The sequence below is a fragment of the Triticum aestivum genome, chromosome 1B (assembly GCF_018294505.1).
Source record: "Triticum aestivum cultivar Chinese Spring chromosome 1B, IWGSC CS RefSeq v2.1, whole genome shotgun sequence".
NCBI lineage: Eukaryota > Viridiplantae > Streptophyta > Magnoliopsida > Poales > Poaceae > Triticum > Triticum aestivum.
The window spans coordinates 4,129,476-4,148,190 of record NC_057795.1 but is presented as its reverse complement, the minus strand read 5'-3'; the positions used below and the strand labels follow the sequence as shown (position 1 = coordinate 4,148,190).

Genomic DNA, 18,715 nt, shown 5'->3' with positions numbered 1-18,715 from the left:
AACCGGATGTCTGTGCTGGTACAGTGGTGCACCTGGGCAATAGAAACTTTGTTGTGACTGAATTTGAATATATACAGGAGCAGGACAAGGGAAATTCCATTTTGATTCAAGTGACTGCAGTAATCGGCACATTTGGTTCTCTAACTTGCACGTACCAGAGGACATATTTTTCTGGAAGGCAATGGGACCCTGGGATTATGCAGTTTATCTTTGGAACTTGGGTATCATCTAGTGGCAACGTCTTGCATACACACATTCTCCACTTATCTGCAATTTATTGTTGGCTGGACTGTGATATGCAACCTGGTTATTTGGGACACATGGTTGTGATACTACCATCGGCTCTATTTTGGTTTCCAAAGTGGCCTCTCTCTAAAATGCAGCAAGCTGAGAACTACATGATGCTTCCTCCAGAAAATATTGCTCGAGCCATGTTCGAATTAAACCTTGGGATGATAACACTTGAGTTCTCTCGAGATCGTTCAGCTAGCCACTTGCCCCTTCAGTTCCTTGCATTTCTTCGCACCAGCAGAATTGAGATATATTCTTCTGGGACCCAATGCTCACTTTTTCCATGGTGGTTTTCATCTGATCGACGAGCAATTCATGAGCGGACACCACAGATCACAATATATATGCATGTGCAGATGTTCTTAGGAGGCCTCATTTTTTGAGATGAATCATCGACCTCAAGGCACCATAGAAACTGCAGCCATGCTGTGGCACCATTCTACCAACCAGCTGCTTGTTTGTATCATTCACATTGGGGAGCCCGTGAAGGGAGAGAACATAACTTGCACTCGTCTGCTTGCTGTCAAGGAAGGAACCCCAAGTTGGTTTAGATTTATCTTGTGTGTGAACAACATGCCCCACTTCTCAGCTACAGCTCCATTTGAAACTGAATTAGTGTCATCTTCCAATGAGCTGATCAGGTGCACGCACATGCTACTGCCATATGACCCAGGAGGACTAGCTCTTCACTTCGATGAGATTGGAGGTACCCGGAATTCAAGCTTGATCATCATCGGCTTGGGGGCAAGCCGATTTTCAAGGGAGGAAGAGTGTAACACCCCCTATATGGGCTGTCACCATGTGGTTTGTACCTGTGTGTGGGCTACAAGATGGGCCAAGGGATATCCGTGTGTGGGCCTAGTGAGAGGAGTATATGTATCACGTTGTAACACCAAAGGGATCCAGGTTGCAGATGAATGAACTCTGAAGATTTTCTCACCTCCCGTTCTCTTGTTCCTCAGCCCCTTCTCTGATTCCTCACCCTAATTCTCCTCGAATTATCCCAAACTACCAAGGTACTCAGGTGATTTGTCCGATCTCGATCCATTCCACGATCGGGTCGTGACAAAACATTAGTTCCCGCACGCTGCCTGTTCGATGAAATGCCCACAGCACCCCCAGCGACATCTGAGGTCTTCTTCACCTCTCTTCCCGCACACTACCTATTCGATGAAATGTCCTGAATCTAGCTGAATACGACACGGTATAGCTGAATCCTGAATCTAGTTAACGTGCTTTCATACACCAATATACTCTTTTTCCTTCATTAGAATGGCTCATCTTTGTAAAGGTTGTGTTCTTATCTGATAGAGAAACTATGCTCTAATATGTGTATTCCATATGCCTTCCCTCTTCCCTACAGGTATGAAGGACAACATGACATGCTGTACTTCTGCATCAGAGTGAATTAAAGATGATCAACACACTGTATGTTGCCTTAGTTTCCTATCTAGTTCATGTTAGATTTTGATTCTAGCTCCCAGACTTATCTTGAATTGTGTTTCATTTAACACATGACTGCGGAAAACTGCCAATAATTAAAGAGCTGAAATGGATGACGGAAACAGTCAGGATTGAAGATATATATATGTATGCAGCATCGTGTTGTTTTACCAGATTCTTCATGTTTTCAAGATTCTCATTTGACTGTCTATCTTTTCTGTCTACTTTTGTTTCAATTGCATCTGAATCCATACCTGCTTCTGTATTTTGCAGGGCATGCAATACGAGATGATGGATCTTATGTATGTGAGCAATGAAATACAAGAAACTATCAGTAGAAACTACTACGTCCCAGATTACATTGATGAGGAGGTATTGAGTCAACTAGTTTTCCTTGCTGTTGGTAATTTCCCTGCTCGTAGCTCCGTATGTGGTAATTTTCCTGGAAGTCCTTTCACCGTGGTATTTTCCTATATTAGGAGATTTTCTACAAATACATAGACTTAGAATGAGTCATCAACTCATCCCGTGTGGCATATGAGTGACTCTAGTCTAAAGCAGGAACCCAAATTGGCCTCCTCTACGATAGTCCCTGGCTCCTCACCAGAATTCGGATCACATGTCAACATGTATCCCTTGCTCTAGTGTTAGTGCACTGAAAGGCACGGAAGAGGAACTAGAAGAGGGTCGCTGGATGAGTGTCTGGTATGCCTGCCTCATGGTTGGCCTTGCTTGTGGAGAAGATTCCAACCAAGAGAAGGCCAGCTTGATGAGCAGAGCTAAGCTATTCTCTTCTGTTGCTGTTGGTGTTGTCGGTCGCTGGTCCAGAATATCTTTCACCAGCATAGCTTGTTTCCCATTTGAAAAACTACCGTCTAATAGATCCCTTGGATGCTTCCCCATAAGTAGCTCTAGCACAACCACGCCAAAGCTATAGACATCACATTTCTCCGTGACAACAGATGTGTACGAGAGTTCTGCACATAATCAAGACATTAGAGTTAGGAACAAATAGATAAAGATAAATGATTCAGACGTGAGAAGGAAGGTTATACTAGTACATACCAGGAGCTATGTACCCATACGTCCCCGCTAGTGCACTCCAGTTTGATGAATCAGGCTTAAGAATCCTTGCTGTGCCGAAATCCGAGACGAAAGCCTTGAAGGTTGCATCAAGTAAGATGTTGTTGCTCGTTATATCTCGATGGATTATAGGTGGATTGCACTCGTGGTGCAAATAAGATATTGCTTGAGCCACATCATTTACAGCAACAATTCTCTTCTGCCAATCCAATTCCTTCGCTAGCTCATCATTTTCCAATGTTCGGTGGAGGCTTCCCTGCTGAATGTAGTCGTAGACAAGAAATTTATATGCTGAATGGGAGCAGAATCCATACATTTTGACAATGCTTCTTTGGCGGATCTGTAATAAGATTTCCATTTCACTGCGAAACCATCTTTCATCATCCAACTCTTCTTCTGTCTGATGAAGCTTCTTCACAGCAACTAGCTGCCCATCTTGGAGTTGTGCCTTGTACACTTTGCCGCATCCTCCTGTTCCAATGATGTACTTATCATCGAAGTTTTCGGTCGCCCTTACAATATCATCAAATGCTAATCTTCCGTCGAAATTCCAAACAGAGAATAGGTCCCTTGCTTCAGCAGTAACACTTTCTTGTGGATTTCTCTTCTTACGAGTAAGTATTATTATGACAACAATTGCAGCAACAATGATGAAACCCATCACAAGAACAATTGGCAAAAGCAAACCAAGTATCTTCCCCTTTTTGTGAGCAGCTACTGGAGTTGAATAACAAGGTGGCAGGCCAGAGAGGTTACCACATAGACCTTTATTGGGAAGAAACCAACTTGCTGAAGCATTTTGGAGTAGCCATGCTGTTGGGACCGGTCCTTCCAAGTCATTGTAGGACACATCAACTGTTGAAAGGCTCACCATGCTTGCAAAGGACGACGGAATGCTGCCACTGAACTGATTGTGTGATAAATTAAAAAATTCTAGCATCTCCAACTTCCCAAGTTGCTGCGGTAACATGCCAGTTAAGTTATTGTTGCTCACATCTAACATGATCTGCAGGCCTGCTAAATTTCCAATCGCACCTGGCAAACTTCCACTGAAGTTGTTGTTGTTGATCTTCAAGGACAGTAGTTTCATGCTGGTCCCTAGTTCCTCAGGTATTATTCCACTCAGTCTGTTCCCAGATATATCAAGGTATTGTAGATTGCGTAGCTTTTCTATCTGTGTGGGTATGGTTCCAGATAATTGGTTTGATGATAAGTTCAGTCTATATAGATTATTTAAACTACAGATTTCTGGTGGAATCGCACCATGGAGATGATTAGAATCGAGTGCTAGTTCTTCTAGGTTGGATAATTTAGAAAGGATCGGTGGAATGGAACCCATGAGCATATTTTGTGCTAGATGTAGGACCATTAGTTGGGTACATGCACCAAAATTGAGTGAGATCTGCCCAGAGAATCTGTTCGATGTCAAGGACATCGTCATGAGTCGTGGATACACACCAAAATACTGAGATATATCACCTGATAGTTGGTTCAACTCAAGGTAAACTTGTTTCAAACCCGTGCAAGTCTTTAAACTACTGGGAATGGGGCCATCAAACATATTGGAAGAAACATCGAAATATTCAAGTTTGCCACCTGAACATATATTTGCAGGTAATGGTCCTGAAAGTGAGTTTTTAGACACCCCAAATTCAACAAGGCTGATGAGATCTCCAAATTGTTGAGGAAGAGAACCTGATAAATTGTTATTAAAGATTTGCAGTTTTCTAATCCTTTGCAGCTTCCCAAAAGTTTTTGGTATTGATCCTGAAATTTGGTTCTGATACAAGCCTAAATATTCGAGGTTCATCAGATTGCCAATCCCATGGGGGATGGAACCGGTTATCTGATTTACAGAGAGGGATAGTCGTATCAGCTTGGTTATATTTCCTAAGCTGCCAGGAATAGAGCCAGATATTTGGTTGTGGGAGAAGTCTAAAAACCGGAGATTCGACAAGATGCTCAATTTTGAAGGTACTGTACCTGTGATTTGATTTGCATAAAGTGAAAGTTCATTGAGCATAGTGAGGTTCCCTAGTTCTAGGGGTATTGAACCTGTTATTTGGTTTGTGTTGAGATCAAGTTGGTTTAGCATAGTGAGATTGCCTAGTTCTGGGGGTATCCGACCTGTGATCTGATTGTTGGAGAGAAAAAGTGTGTTCATCTTAGTGAGATTGGCTATGGAGATTGGAATTGGACCTGAAAAATAATTTATACTAAGCTCTAGACTTTGCAAATTGACCAGCTTGCCTAGTTCTTGGGGTATAGGCCCTGAAAGTAGATTGCCATACAGGTACAAAATATTTAGCTGGGTTAAATTTCCAAGGATTTTTGGTATCAAACCGCTTAAGGTGCTGTTGCTTAGCTGTAGAAGTTGTAGGTTGACAAGCCTTCCAATCTCCTCAGGAATGGGACCTGATACCATGTTTTGGTCAATGATAAGATCATTTAACATTGTTAGGTTGCCCAAAGACGCAGGAATATGTCCTGTGAGTCTGTTAAATGAGAGCTCAAGCACCCTCAGACTTTGCAGGCCACCAATCTCATAGGGAATTTTCCATGTGAGCTGGTTGTAGGGAAGGTAGAGTTCCAAAAGTGATGACAGGCAGCTGATACTAGCGGGTAGTGCACCATGGAGACTGTTGTTGCTGAGGTCAATATATGTGAGGAATGCAAGAGCTGAGAAGTTGAGCTCACCAAGCTGGCCCCTGATGCCAGCATCCGGCAGGGAGATGTCGGTAACTACCCTGGGCATGCGGCGGCCATGGCGAACAGCTGTGCACACGATGCCCGTCCAATTGCAGGGGGTGGTGTTTTCCTGCCAAGAGCTCATCTGCACCGGTGGGCTTGCAAGTGTATCTTTCCAGTGGAGGAGGGCCATGCGTTGAGACCTCAGTGAGATCCCTCCATGGCACGCCGCATGTGCTTCTTCCACGAGAAATAGGCAGGGCATGAGCAGTAGGCAGAGGTACAACACAGGTTGCATTTTGCTGCCTAGTGTTTGCATCTGGAATTCGGGAATGTGTTTTCTTGGGGAAGTGATTGAGGACACACTCTGTTGATGGGTATTTAACCAGTGTGTCGTCCATGGTCATGAGGTCTTCAGTCAACTCGCAACAGCTGAGTGGAAGCTTCTTTTTTCTTGGAAAGGAATTGAGTGGATGACTCTTTTTCGGTGTCTGCCACCATCTCTTCGTCGTTGCTGCTGGGCTGCCTGTTATTTTGAAGGCATGGATAGGAAGGGTACCGACAGCGGACGCGTACGTACTGATCTTATATTTACCAAATTTCCTCTGTCTACAACTTATGCACCGAATGGACTTGTGATTCAGTTAACATCGTGGCAGAGATTTTATTTGATGTTATCTCGTGTGATTGGTTTGATAGTGTTTCTTGTTTATTTGATCATGTAGCTTGTAACTGCTTCAGTTATGTGTCTTGAGCTATTCTCTAAAATGTTTCGCTTTTTGCTTCTCAGCTTGGGGTATAGAAAAAAAGATTTAGCCCCAAGTGGTGGCACAACACAACGGTTAACCGTGGGAAAATTCCGTGCTAGAATTACATAGAAATAAGGAAGTCTTTTTGGAAGTCATGTGTCCGAGCAAAAAGAGGTAGTGGCTGTAATCTGTGGAATTCAAAGCCTGTACAATAAAGCAGCATCATGACCACACTGGCTGAAGAAAAGTTCAAAGCTCAGGTGGGTTGATTCGGTAAAATTCCAGTACTAGTGCTTTCTGTAATGTTGGCTGCCGTGTAACATCCAACACGCTAGTATTCCCAGCTATGCCCCCTTTGTAATTTACGAGTAGTCAGAAGTGTGCAAATTATCACTTTGGTAGCTCCAGGATAGCAGGGATGTGCGTAGATATGTACAGTAACACATAGCAGAAACAGCAATGAGCACTTGTACGCATGAGATGGAGATAAAACACAGTAAGTTTCAGCTGGACTAAAATTATTGGTACTAGCTAAGTGCCTCATGCCTCGTTGCTAGAAACAAATATTACGGTTGCACATCCTGTTCTTAGCACATCCACGGTTGCACTAGCCGAGTTGAATTTTGAGGTGAATTGCCATCTACTTTTATGATACTAAAGAAGATCATGGCATGAAGAAATAAGAAGGTTTTATCTTTGTTCCATGCCAATCTCGCCAACCAATGCCTGAAAAGTAAGCCACCAATACTCTACTACTCCCTCTGATCCATATTAATTGTCATTGATTTAGTAAAAAGTTGTACTAAATCAGCGACTACTAATATGGATCGGATTGTACTAAATCAGCGACAATTAATATGGATCGGAGGGAGTAGTAAATTATTTGTTGTTCCATGTCAGGCATTCTCTTGTGAGTATATACACATATGGAACCCCGTAAAATTTAGAGCAGACGACAAATTTCCAATCTTTGCTTGCCTGCAGGACTGTTGATGTTGACCAAAGGTCTCTGAATGATTATTCACACTGTTATGTTTGCTGCTAATTAAATTTCCTGTGTAAGTATGCACTGGTTGCTTTGATTCGGGTGGCTGTGGATGACAATGCTTGTCTCTCAACCAGTAAAATAATGTGTCAACAGTACTGGAGGATGAACTGGGAGTCTGGGAGACTGGGACTGTCAACAGTACTGTGCCGCACGCATCAGTTTATACCTGAATCTCGACGTCGATGATGAACACTTCCGCTTCTTCCTGGACAGATTCATTGTATCTTTCCTCCTATATCACAGTAATTCATTGAACGATGGGATGGCTCTTCATTGTTTGTTTTGGAACGATGATGTATCGATGTTGCAATTATCAGTATATATATACACGTACTGAATTGGAGAAAGTAAGCACAGGATGGCAACCTCCTCTGATCAACCTCCATTCGAAGGTGAGTTGTTCTCTGAACTCGACGATTGTCCAAAGATTATTATGTTAGGTGCTAATTATCCTGTATAAACAGGCACTTCTCTATGCACCCGCCCTGCACTGGACACACATTTTATCTATGTCCATCTGAGAAAAGCTTTTTAAAAACCAAGAACTTTTCAAGAAACACATAAAAAATGCATATAAGTTTTTTATGCGAATATAATTTTATGTATACGCTAATATATTTTAAATATGCATCGAATTTTTTTAACTATTCCCTCCGTTACTAAATAGTCTTTTTAGAGATTCCAATACGGAAATATATACGGAGCAAAATGAGTGAATCTACACTCTAAAATATATCTATGTACATCCATATGTAGTGTATAATAAAATTTCTAAAAAGACTTATATTTTGGAACGGAGGGAGTATTTTTTCAGAAGTATGGATATTTGTATGTACATACCTGAGCATTTTTATATTTCCCCACCTATAAGTTTTTACATTTTTCAAAACTCATTAACAGTAGTTCTTTTTTAATCTGCGAAACAAATTTTTTTTGAAAATAATAATAATAATAGAAAACCCGGTTCAAATCCATAATGGGCCGGCCAAGGGAACTCTTCTAGCTTGTGCGACGAATAGGCGGATTCTCCATTTTGTGGCCTGCGGGCCACCGAAGCCGCCGCGGCTGCGTCCTCGCCGGCATCCACCTCCCCGCCGCGAAGCCGGAACACCGAGCTTTGGGCCGCGCCTGCGTCAAAGTGCAGCGACTCTGGTGTCCGCGAGCTCTGCCGCGGCTCCACGCCACGCCACCGCCTCGTGCTCTCTCGGTCTAATAAATCCTACATCTTCTGGTGATTGCTGCTGCTGATTTTGGTGGTTTGAGCATTGATTTAAGGGAGGAGAGAATTTGGAGGAGGGAGGCGACGGCACACCACCAGTTGGATGAAATGCATCAGCGACGTCTTCTTCTCCCCTCTCTCCAGCAACCAACCGGTCCATTCTGCCACCCATCAATCCTGACAAGTCACCGTCTTAACATGGACAAGAGACAAGTGGAATGCTCTTGTTGCTCCGTGCTGCTGGCCTTACCCTATAGCATTTAATCATTCTTTTGTGGGGGTAGCCTGTTGGTTTATTATTCTAATATTTATACTCCACATGTTTTCCCTACAAGTATGAAGGGCAGCGTGACATGCTGTACAACCAAACTTATAATCTTGACCAAGTTGCTTTCGCGTCCGAGGGAATTAAAGATGCTCAACAAACTGTATGCTGCCTTCTTACTATCAGGTTTAATGATTGATTCTGATTCTGGCTCTCAAACTCATGTTGAATTGTTTTTCATTTAACAGATGACTGCAATGAAAGCTGCCAATAAAGAGCTGAAAGGGATGATGAAGACTGTCAGGATTGAAGATATAGATGTATGCAACATCCTGTTTTGTACCAGATTCATTATTTGCTTGCTTAATTTATCCTGTCTATTTTTGTTTTAATTACATCTGAATCCATACTTGTTTTAATAATCATCCGCAGAGCATGCAAGACGAGATGATGGATCTTATGGATGTGAGCAATGAAATACAAGAAACTCTTGGTAGAAGCTACAATGTCCCAGATGATATCGATGAGGAGGAACTTATGGGTGGTATGAAACTTATTGCAGTTTCCTATTCTTAGATAATTCAAGCGCCAGATATTATCACCTTAAAGTTACTGAATTTTCCTTACAGTGGTAACCAGCCAGGAGCCACTCTTCAATTTAAATTCTGTAGTTGAATTTGATCTAGCAAATTCTCAGTTTTTATCAGCTCTTAGGTCTAGGATTTTACCTGAAACGTTACCTTGGCACTTTTGTCGTAAGCCCTGTACTATTAATTTACTGACAAGACATTTCTCTTTTTGCTGCGCTCATTTTGTATCTTAAAAAATGTAGAGCTTGATGCTTTCGAAGCTGATATGGACTTCGAATCAAATTCAGTCCCATCGTACCTCCAACCAGACAAGGAGACAGATCTTGATTCCGAGCTTAACTTACCTGCTGCACCAAGTGGTCATGCAGCAATCCCGGCAAACCGGCAGCAGGTAGGGATACTTACTAGTTTCTAGTGACATTGATTATGGTGCTGATATCCCGAGGAAATTGACGGCTCATTTCATGTCCCCGCAACCACAGTTCTTGGAGCTATAAACATTTTTTATTATTTTGTCACATGATTTAATCGATAGGCGAGATACTTGAGATAATTTATGAACTAATTTGCTCTCCTTGTTTTTACCTGTTGGTGCAGGAGGATGAACTTGGACTGCCTACGGTGCCGCACGCATCAATTCGTACCTGAAACTAAAAATACGTGTAGGTTTGATCTTGATGTAAATGGTCGGCGCTATGTTTCTGCATGGACAAATTCATTGTATCTTTCGTCATATACCACTGCAATTCGTTGAACGATGTAATGTCCTTTTTCCATTGGTTTGGAATAATAATAGTGAGTGATAAAGCGAGCTGTTCTCTATACGGTTGTACATCATGTTGTTAGCATTGTCTGTCTGTGATTGCACTAACTAATTTGCTCTCATTCTGAGGTGAATTGGTATCTACTTTTTTTGATAATGAAATTATGGGCTTTTCATCTCATCTCATCTCATCCTTTGTTAAGTTTGTATTAGGCATGATGAAAAGAAGGTTGTATATTTGTTCCATGTCAATCTCGACAACCAATTCTTGAAATCTGGACACAATGCTCCATCATCATAAGTACAAGGACTTCATACTTCTGCCCTACAGACCTCCATAAGTACTTTTCCTCAGTGGCAATTTTCCTTTTTTTATGCACCTAGCCCCATGTGCTTACATTCATTTGTTCATGTTTATGCATTGACCAATTGATCATTGTGATCATTCCTGCTTAGTTCAAGGTGTTTTTAGGGATTTTTTATCTTGATGATTACCAGAGAACAATAAAGCAGGACTACATGATATCGCACCAGTTTTGGGTTCCTTTATTTTTCCCCATTTTTAGGTTCATGGGAGAAATAGTAGACAAAAAGAGAGATAGGACGCCATTTCAAGCACCCTTGCAGACAACAACCGAAAGGAAGTGTCACATGTGGATAAACGTACTACGTCTAAGCAAATATAAGTATAAACTCAACATATTACAAGCAACCCACAATAAAATTATACTTATGCATTCTTAGAAATTGGCAAGCGAACAAAAAGAGAAATATCAAGAACACATGACACCAATTTTTACGTGGAAAACCCTTGCGGGGAAAACCATAGGCACACGACGGTTATATTTCACTGTATGACGTGAGTGTACAACTCATCCCATGTTGGTATACATGGGGTATATATAGGTGGAATATGAGTGTCAAAAGTGGAAACATTTTATCGACCTCCGCCAAGATAGACCCTGGCTTCTCACTAGAATTCGGATCATACATCAACATGCATCCCTTGCTGTAATGTAAGTGCGCTGAAAGGCACGGGACTTGAACTAGAACAAGGTTGCTGGATGAGCGTTTGGTATGCCGCCCGCATGGTTGGCCTTGCTTGTGGAGAAGATTCCAAGCAAGAGAAGGCCAGCTTGATGAGCAGAGCTAAGCTCTTCTCTTCTGTTGTTGTTGGTGTTGTCGGCCGTTGGTCCAGAATATCTTTCACAAGTATAGCTTGTTCCCCGCTTGACAAACTACCGTCTAATAGATCCCTTGGATGCTTCCCTATCACTAGCTCTAGCACCACCACGCCAAAGCTATAGACATCACATTTCTCTGTCACAGCAGATGTGTACGACAGTTCTGCACAACATTGATCAAAACATTAGGATTAGGAACAAATGACTGAGATGAATGCTTCTGGTGAGAATAAGGTTATGCTAGAACATACCAGGAGCTATGTAGCCATATGTTCCTGCTAGTGCACTCCAGTTTGATGAATCGGGTTTAAGAATCCTTGCCGTGCCAAAATCCGAGACAAAACCCTTGAAGGATGTATCAAGTAAGATGTTGTTGCTTGTGATATCTCGATGGATTATAGGTGGACTGCATTCGTGGTGCAAATAAGATATTGCTTGAGCCACATCAGTTGCAAGAGCAATTCTCTTCTTCCAATCTAATTCCTTTGCTAGCTCCTGATTTTCCAATATTCCGTGGAGGCTTCCCTGCTGAATGTAGTCGTAGACTAGAAACTTATACACTGGATGGGAGCAGAATCCATACATTTTGACAATGCTTCGTTGTCGGATCTGTGTTAAGATTTCCATTTCACTACGAAATCTTCTTTCATCATCCAACTCTTCGGTCTGATGAAGCTTCTTCACAGCAACCAGCTCCCCATCTTGGAGTTGTGCCTTGTAGACTTTGCCGTATCCTCCTGTTCCAGTGATGTACTTATCATCGAAGCCTTCTGTTGCCCTTAAAATATCGTCAAATGCCAATCTTCCATCAAAGTTCAAAACAGAGAACAGGTCCCTTGCTTCAGCAATAACACCTTCTTGTGGTTTTGTCTTGTTACGACTAAGCATTATTACAACAGCAATTGCAGCAATAATACTGAAACCCACCACAAGAACAATCGGCAAAAGCAAACCAAGTATCTTCCCTTTATGGTGACCAACTACTGGAGATGAATAACAAGGTGGCAGGCCAGAGAGGTTACCGCACATACCTTTATTGGGAAGAAACCAGCTTGCTGAAGCATTGTGGAGTAGCCATGTTGTTGGGACTGGTCCTTCCAAGTCATTGTAGGACACATCAAATGTTGAAAGGCTCACCATGCTTCCAAAGGAGGATGGAATGTTGCCACTGAATTGATTATGCGATAAATTCAGAAATTCTAGCATCCCCAAATTCCCGAATTCCGCGGCAACACACCACTGAGGTTATTGTTGCTCACATCTAACATGATCTGCAAGGCTGCTAAATTTCCAATCGCACCAGGCAAACTCCCACTGAAGCTATTGTTGTTGATCTTTAGGTACTGTAGTTTCGTGAAGGCCCCTAGTTCCTCAGGTATCAATCCATTCAGTCTGTTCCCAGATATATCAAGATATCCTAGATTGCGAAGCTTTTCTATCTGTTTAGGTATGGATCCAGATAATTGGTTTGATGATAAGTTCATGTTATAGAGATTTGCTAAACTGCAGATTTCTGGTGGGATCTCGCCGCTGAGATGATTAGAATCAAGTCTTAGTGCTACTAGGTTTGAAAATTTAGAAATGATTGGAGGTATGGAACCCGTGATCATATTGTGTGCTAAATATAGTATCGTTAGTTGAGTACTTGCACCAAGATTTGGCGAGATCTGCCAGTGAGTCTATTTGATGACAAGCTCATCCCTATGAGTTCTGGATACACACCAAAATGCTGAGATATATCTCCTGTTAGTTTGTTCGATTGAAGGTCAATTTTAACCAAACTCGTACATGTCTTTAAACTCCTTGGAATGAGGCCACTAAACATATTAAAAGAGGCATAGACATTTTTTAGTCTGCCACCTAAACATATATTTGCAGGTAAATGTCCTGAAAGTGAGTTGTTAGAAAGTGCAAGTTCCACAAGTTTGATGAGATCTCCAAATTCTTGAGGAAGGGAACCTGATAATTTGTTATCAAAGACTTGCATTATTTTGATGCTTTGCAACTTCCCAAAAGTTTTTGGTATTGATCCCGAAATTTGGTTCTGAAAAAAGGCTAAATACTCGAGGTTCATTAGATTGCCAATTTCTTGGGGGATGGAACCGGTTATGTGATTTACAGATAGGGTCAGCTCTACTAGCTTAGTCATATTTCCTAAGATGCTAGGAATAGAACCAGATATTTGGTTGTCATCTAGTTGTAAACTCTGGAGATTCTGCAAGAGACCCAATTCTAATGGTATTGGACCTGTGATTTGATTTGTATATAGAGCAAGGGAATTGAGCATGGTGAGGTTCCCCAACTCTGGGGGTATTGAACCGGTTATTTGACTTTTGTAGACATAAAGTCGGTTTAGCATAGCGAGATTGCCTAGTTCTGAGGGTAATGAACCTGTGAGTGGATTTTCACCGAGAAAAAGATCATTCATCTTAGTGAGATTGGTTATCGAGATTGGAATTGGACCTGAAAAATCATTTATACTAAGCTGAAGACTTCGCAAATGTACTAGCCTGCCTAGTTCTTGGGGTATAGGTCCTGAAAGTTGATTACCATAGAGAAACAAAGTATTTAGTTGGGTCAGATTTCCAAGGGTTTTTGGTATCGTGCCGCTTAAGGTGCTGTTGCTTAGCTGTAGAACTTGTAGGTTGACAAGCCTTCCAATCTCCTCGGGAATGGGGCCTGATAGCATGGTTTGGTGAATGAAAAGATCAGTTAACATTGTTAGATTACCCAGAGACACAGGGATATGCCCTGTGAGTCTGTTATATGCGAGGCCAAGCCGCCTGAGACTTTGCAGGTGACCAATCTCATAGGGAATTTTCCCTGTGAGCTGGTTGTATTGAAGGCCAAGTACTGAAAGTGCTGACAGGGAGCTGATACTAGAGGGCAGTGCACCATGGAGACTATTGTTAGTAAGGTTGATATATTCAAGGAATGGAAGAGCCGAGAAGTTGAGCTCACCAAGCTGGCCACGGATGCCAGCATCTGGCAGGGAGATGTTGGTGACCACCCAGGGCATGTGGCGGCCATGGCGAACAGCCGTGCACATGATGCCCGTCCAGTTGCACGAGCTGGTGTTTTCCTGCCAAGAGCTCATCTGCGGTGGTGGGCTCGCAAGTGTAGCTTTCCAGTGGAGGAGGGCCATGTGTTGCGACCTCAGTGAGATCCCTCCATGGTGCGCCGCATCTGCTTCTTCCAAGAGCAGAAGGCATGATACAAGCAGTAGGCAACGGTACAACAGTGGTATTGAGGAAGCTGGCATTTTGCTGCCTTGTGTTTTCATGTTGTGTATCGCTTGGGGGATGTGGTTCTGTGCACACTCCAACTATCGGTATTTAAATAGTGTGGTGTCCATTGTTGTGAGGTCCTCATTCAGCCAACACTCAACAGTTGAGTGGAAGCTCTATTCTTCTCCCCTGCAAAAAAAAAAAAAAAAAAGGATGACTATTCTTCAGTGTTGCCATCTCTTCCTTTATTTTCTTTCCTCATACCAGTGGAAAAACTGAGGCAGCAATTACTCCTAGAATGCAACTGAAGGCAGCGATGGTAAGCCTACTGATCATATCTTTCCCAGTTTCCCAGTTAACATCGGGGTTGAGTGATTGGTTTCCTAGTATTTCTTGTTCATTTGATCATTTAACTTGTAACTGCTTCAGTTATGGCAATCCGATAAAGTAATTGAAGTAGCTTGTCTTCAGCTATTCTCTACAGTACCAGTACTAATGTTTTCCTTGTCCACTTTTCCACTGCTACATAGGAGAACAAAACATTAAGGGCGCATGGCTGGTAGCGCAATGCACCGATTAGTTGTGGTAAAGATTCCGCTCTGGAATTACATCAATGATAAAAAAAAAGGTTTCTATGTTCAATCTTGGTTAACACAAATCGTGGATCCCATGTCTTGTTGAAAGGCCCGAGTCTGAGGGAAAATGCATGGGGCCAGTGGCTGCAACTTGTGGAATTTAAAGCCTATACAAACCAAGCAGCATCACGACCACACAAAAAAAAAGGGCAACCTGGTGCATGTAGCTCCCGCTTGCGCAGGGTCCAGGGAAGGGTCCGACCACTTTGGGTCTATAGTACGCAGCCTTTCCCTACATTTCTGTAAGAGGCTGTTTCCAGGACTTGAACCCATGACCTCATGGTCACAAAGCAGCATCACGACCACACAAGCCGAAGGAAAAAGAATCCAAGCTCAAATGGGTTACTGGCGCTTTCTGTAGTCTGCCGGCCTGCGTACGTGTTGGTTGCCGTGTAACATCCGGCATGCCAATATTCCCAGGTATGCCCTTTGTGATTTATGAGTAATCAAAAGGGTGCAAATATTACTATTGCTTCTGTACTTGAATAATCAGAATAACCCAGCTATTTCACTTAGCTAAGTATCCCCACGCCAACATCGTCTGGACGAACTCTTTAAATCATGGTCCCTGCGAATGAGGCTTGCGGAGAATACTCTCGGTTGCCCCAAGATTTGTGTAAGACACATATCTGCAAGATTCGAGCTCTCCACCTTGGTTTGATAGTATTCCTTGTATATTTGATCATGTAACTTGTAGCTGCTTCAATTGTGGCAACTCCACTAAAGAAATTGAAGCAGCTTGTCTTAAGCTGTTCTGTTCTGTACAGTACTAATGTTTCCCTTAATCGCTTTTTAGAATGCAACACAACGATTAAACGTTGGGAATATTCCGTGGTGGAATTCTATCGGTGGTAAAAATAAAGTATTCAGTGTCTTAAGCTGCCGCTGGATGACTATTCTTCAGTGTCGCCATCTCTCTCTGCTGGAATTTCCAAGCTCTTGTTTGGACGCTGGCACACCCCGTTGGCAGCTGTTGCTGGGCTGCCTATTTTCCTTCTTCAGTGTCGCCATCTCTTCCTCTATTTTCTTTTCTCATTCCTGTGGGAAAATGACACAGGACCTTTCCCAATTCTCCTCTGTCTTCAGTGCCGCAGCCTCGCTTTCTTGTAATGTGCAGAATGGGCTTGAGTTAACACTCGCAGTGGAGTTTTTATTTGATGGTATCTCCTCTGATTTATTCGACGACAATTCCTTGTTTATATTTGATTGTGTAACCTGTTAAGGCTGTTACTGCTTCAGTTATGGCAATTCCGTAAATAAATTGGAGCAGTTTGTCTTGAGCTATCCTCTACATGTTTCAGTTTTCAGTACATAGAACACAATAATTAGCTCAAGGACTCATGGCTGGTGGCGCAGCGTAAGGTCAAATTGCAGAAAAATTCCGTGATGGTGCCTGGTGGTAAAACTCAGGTTTCAATGTTAAATTGTGGTTAATACAAATGCTGGACCCCAAGTCTTGTTGGAAGTCATTGTGTCCGAGGAAAACGATGAAGTGGCACTGTACAACCATACAAGTCTTGTTGGAAGTCATGCAGAATTCATAGCCTGTTCAGACTGAAGCAAAAATCCAAACTCAAGTGGGTCGACGCTTGCCGGCCCACGTACGTTGTCGATAGCTTACAACATCTAACGCAGCGATATTCCCAGGTATGCCCCTTCATAATTTATGAGTAATCAAATGAGTGCAAATTAAATCCACTTGTCGACCTCTGATATTCCGTCGAAAATCTGAGAAGGCACTGAGCAAGGTAGAAGAAGACTTGTTTTGGAATAATGGTGAGTGATAATGGAAGCTGCTTGCCATACGGTAGTTGTACATCCTCACTAGCTGAGTTGAACTATGATGGACTTTCGAGGTTGAATTGGTGTCCGCTCTCTTATCAGTACGTACATGGTTGTCTTATGTTGGAAGTTGTTCTCTGAACTCAGAACTTGTTAGAAATGGTTTCTCAACTCTGAACTCAGAACTGGTAGAAATCCAGTTCTCTTATCTCCTTCTCTATTAGAAAGGGATAAAGGGAGCTGTTCTCTGAACTTCGACAATTGTTCAGACTGGTATGTTTGCTGCTAAATTTCCCGAAGAGAGAAGTTGGCAGGCACCTAACCTAGCTGACATTACGTTTTGAAAGTACGTTTTGCCTTAAGATATTCTCTGCAGTATCAATGTTCCCCTTTTCGCTTTTCAGATGCTACATAGTAGTAGTACAAAATATCATTGTGTGAAAAATTCCGTGCTGGAAATTCTGTCGATGGCAAGGATAAAAGGTTTCTGTGCAGAATTTTGGTTGGCGCAAATCCAGGACCGCAAGTCTTGTTGGAAGTCGTGCGTTTGGCTGCATCGTGCAGAATTCAAGGCCTGCAGAAGCAAGCAGCAGCATCTTGGACACACAATCTGAAGAAAAGTTTCAGGGCACCGGCTGTGGTAGAAATAAAGGTTTCATTGTTGAACTCTGTTTAATACAAATCCTGGACCATAAGTCTTGTTGGAAGTCGTCTGGCCATGGCTACAACTTCTGGACACAAAGCCTATGCAGCCAAGCAACATCTTGACCACACAAACTGAAGAAAATACAAACTCAAGTGGGTTTTCTGTACGTCTACCAGCACGCGTATGTGTTGGTTGCCGTGTAACGTCCGACATGCCAAAAATTTCTTCTTCAATGTCGCCATATATCCTCTATTTTCTCCTGTGGAAAAAATGACAGATTAATTTTCTCCTGTGAAATTTTTCCTAGACAATGATGCAAACTCTATAGCTCATGAGCTAGCGAAATCTAGTTTTTATATCAAGTGTGACGATAGTTGGACTAATGAACCTCCAGGGATGTAATTGTTCTTTAATTCAATAAAGCTAGCCATGATGAAATTTGTGTGTTTGGATGCATCTTGTGGAATTCAAGGCATCTAGAAGCAAGCAGAAATGATGCAACGAGCTGCCTTGTCATTAAAATAAAAAGGATTCCGAAAATCAGAATCCTTTGAGCGGTTTTACAATTTCAGGATCTTTGTACCAAGCAAACACATGAATCCCTCAAATGGTGTCTTAATTCCTGCTATTTTCATACACTCTTCATATATACTCTTGACAGGCAAAAAGAGATGTGACCCCCTCAAAAAGGTAAACATCCACAATTATGCTACTACCTCTGTACACTAATACAAGACGTTTTTGAAGTTCAATTCAACTGCAAAAGCGTCTAACATTAGTGTAGAGAGGGTGTAGCAACTAGCACTATTCTTTTAAGAAGCAATCAAAGACATCCTCCAATGGAGTCAATATCAACAAAACAAGCATCAAAACTTAACTTATTACTACATTCATCCATACCAAAATTGACACGCGGACATAGCAGGCAGATATATGTCTTCAAAATCACTTACGCAATAAAAAAGGGGTTCATGACAATTGCTTAAATAATACAAATAACACCAAAAGGACATATAGTGCCTCCACGGCAGAAACATGGAATCTTGTGGCCTACTTATGCCGGTTTCGAAACGGCTACAGAGGATAGAAATTAGGCAACAAG

General features: G+C 42.2%; 2 protein-coding genes and 1 pseudogene across 2 annotated transcripts; 1 reads left to right on the top strand and 2 right to left on the bottom strand.

Annotated features, from left to right (window-relative positions):
• Nucleotides 1-2,324: 2,324 nt before the first annotated feature.
• Nucleotides 2,325-5,903, bottom strand: LOC123102689 (probable leucine-rich repeat receptor-like protein kinase At1g35710). The gene is made up of 6 exons (XM_044524112.1): nt 5,104-5,903; nt 4,761-5,016; nt 4,276-4,712; nt 3,242-3,987; nt 2,800-3,073; nt 2,325-2,711 (listed from the first exon to the last, which is right to left on the bottom strand). The coding sequence occupies exons 1-6, from the start codon at nt 5,822-5,824 to the stop codon at nt 2,350-2,352; spliced, it is 2,796 nt and encodes a 931-aa protein (XP_044380047.1). The 5' UTR covers nt 5,825-5,903; the 3' UTR covers nt 2,325-2,349.
• Nucleotides 5,904-8,828: 2,925 nt separating this feature from the next.
• LOC123102218 (vacuolar protein sorting-associated protein 60.1-like) lies at nt 8,829-10,024 on the top strand. Its single transcript, XM_044523518.1, has 5 exons — nt 8,829-8,949; nt 9,035-9,106; nt 9,219-9,330; nt 9,619-9,767; nt 9,974-10,024. The coding sequence occupies exons 1-5, from the start codon at nt 8,875-8,877 to the stop codon at nt 10,022-10,024; spliced, it is 459 nt and encodes a 152-aa protein (XP_044379453.1). The 5' UTR covers nt 8,829-8,874.
• Nucleotides 10,025-11,124: 1,100 nt separating this feature from the next.
• LOC123102679 (probable leucine-rich repeat receptor-like protein kinase At1g35710) lies at nt 11,125-14,739 on the bottom strand (annotated as a pseudogene).
• Nucleotides 14,740-18,715: the final 3,976 nt, after the last annotated feature.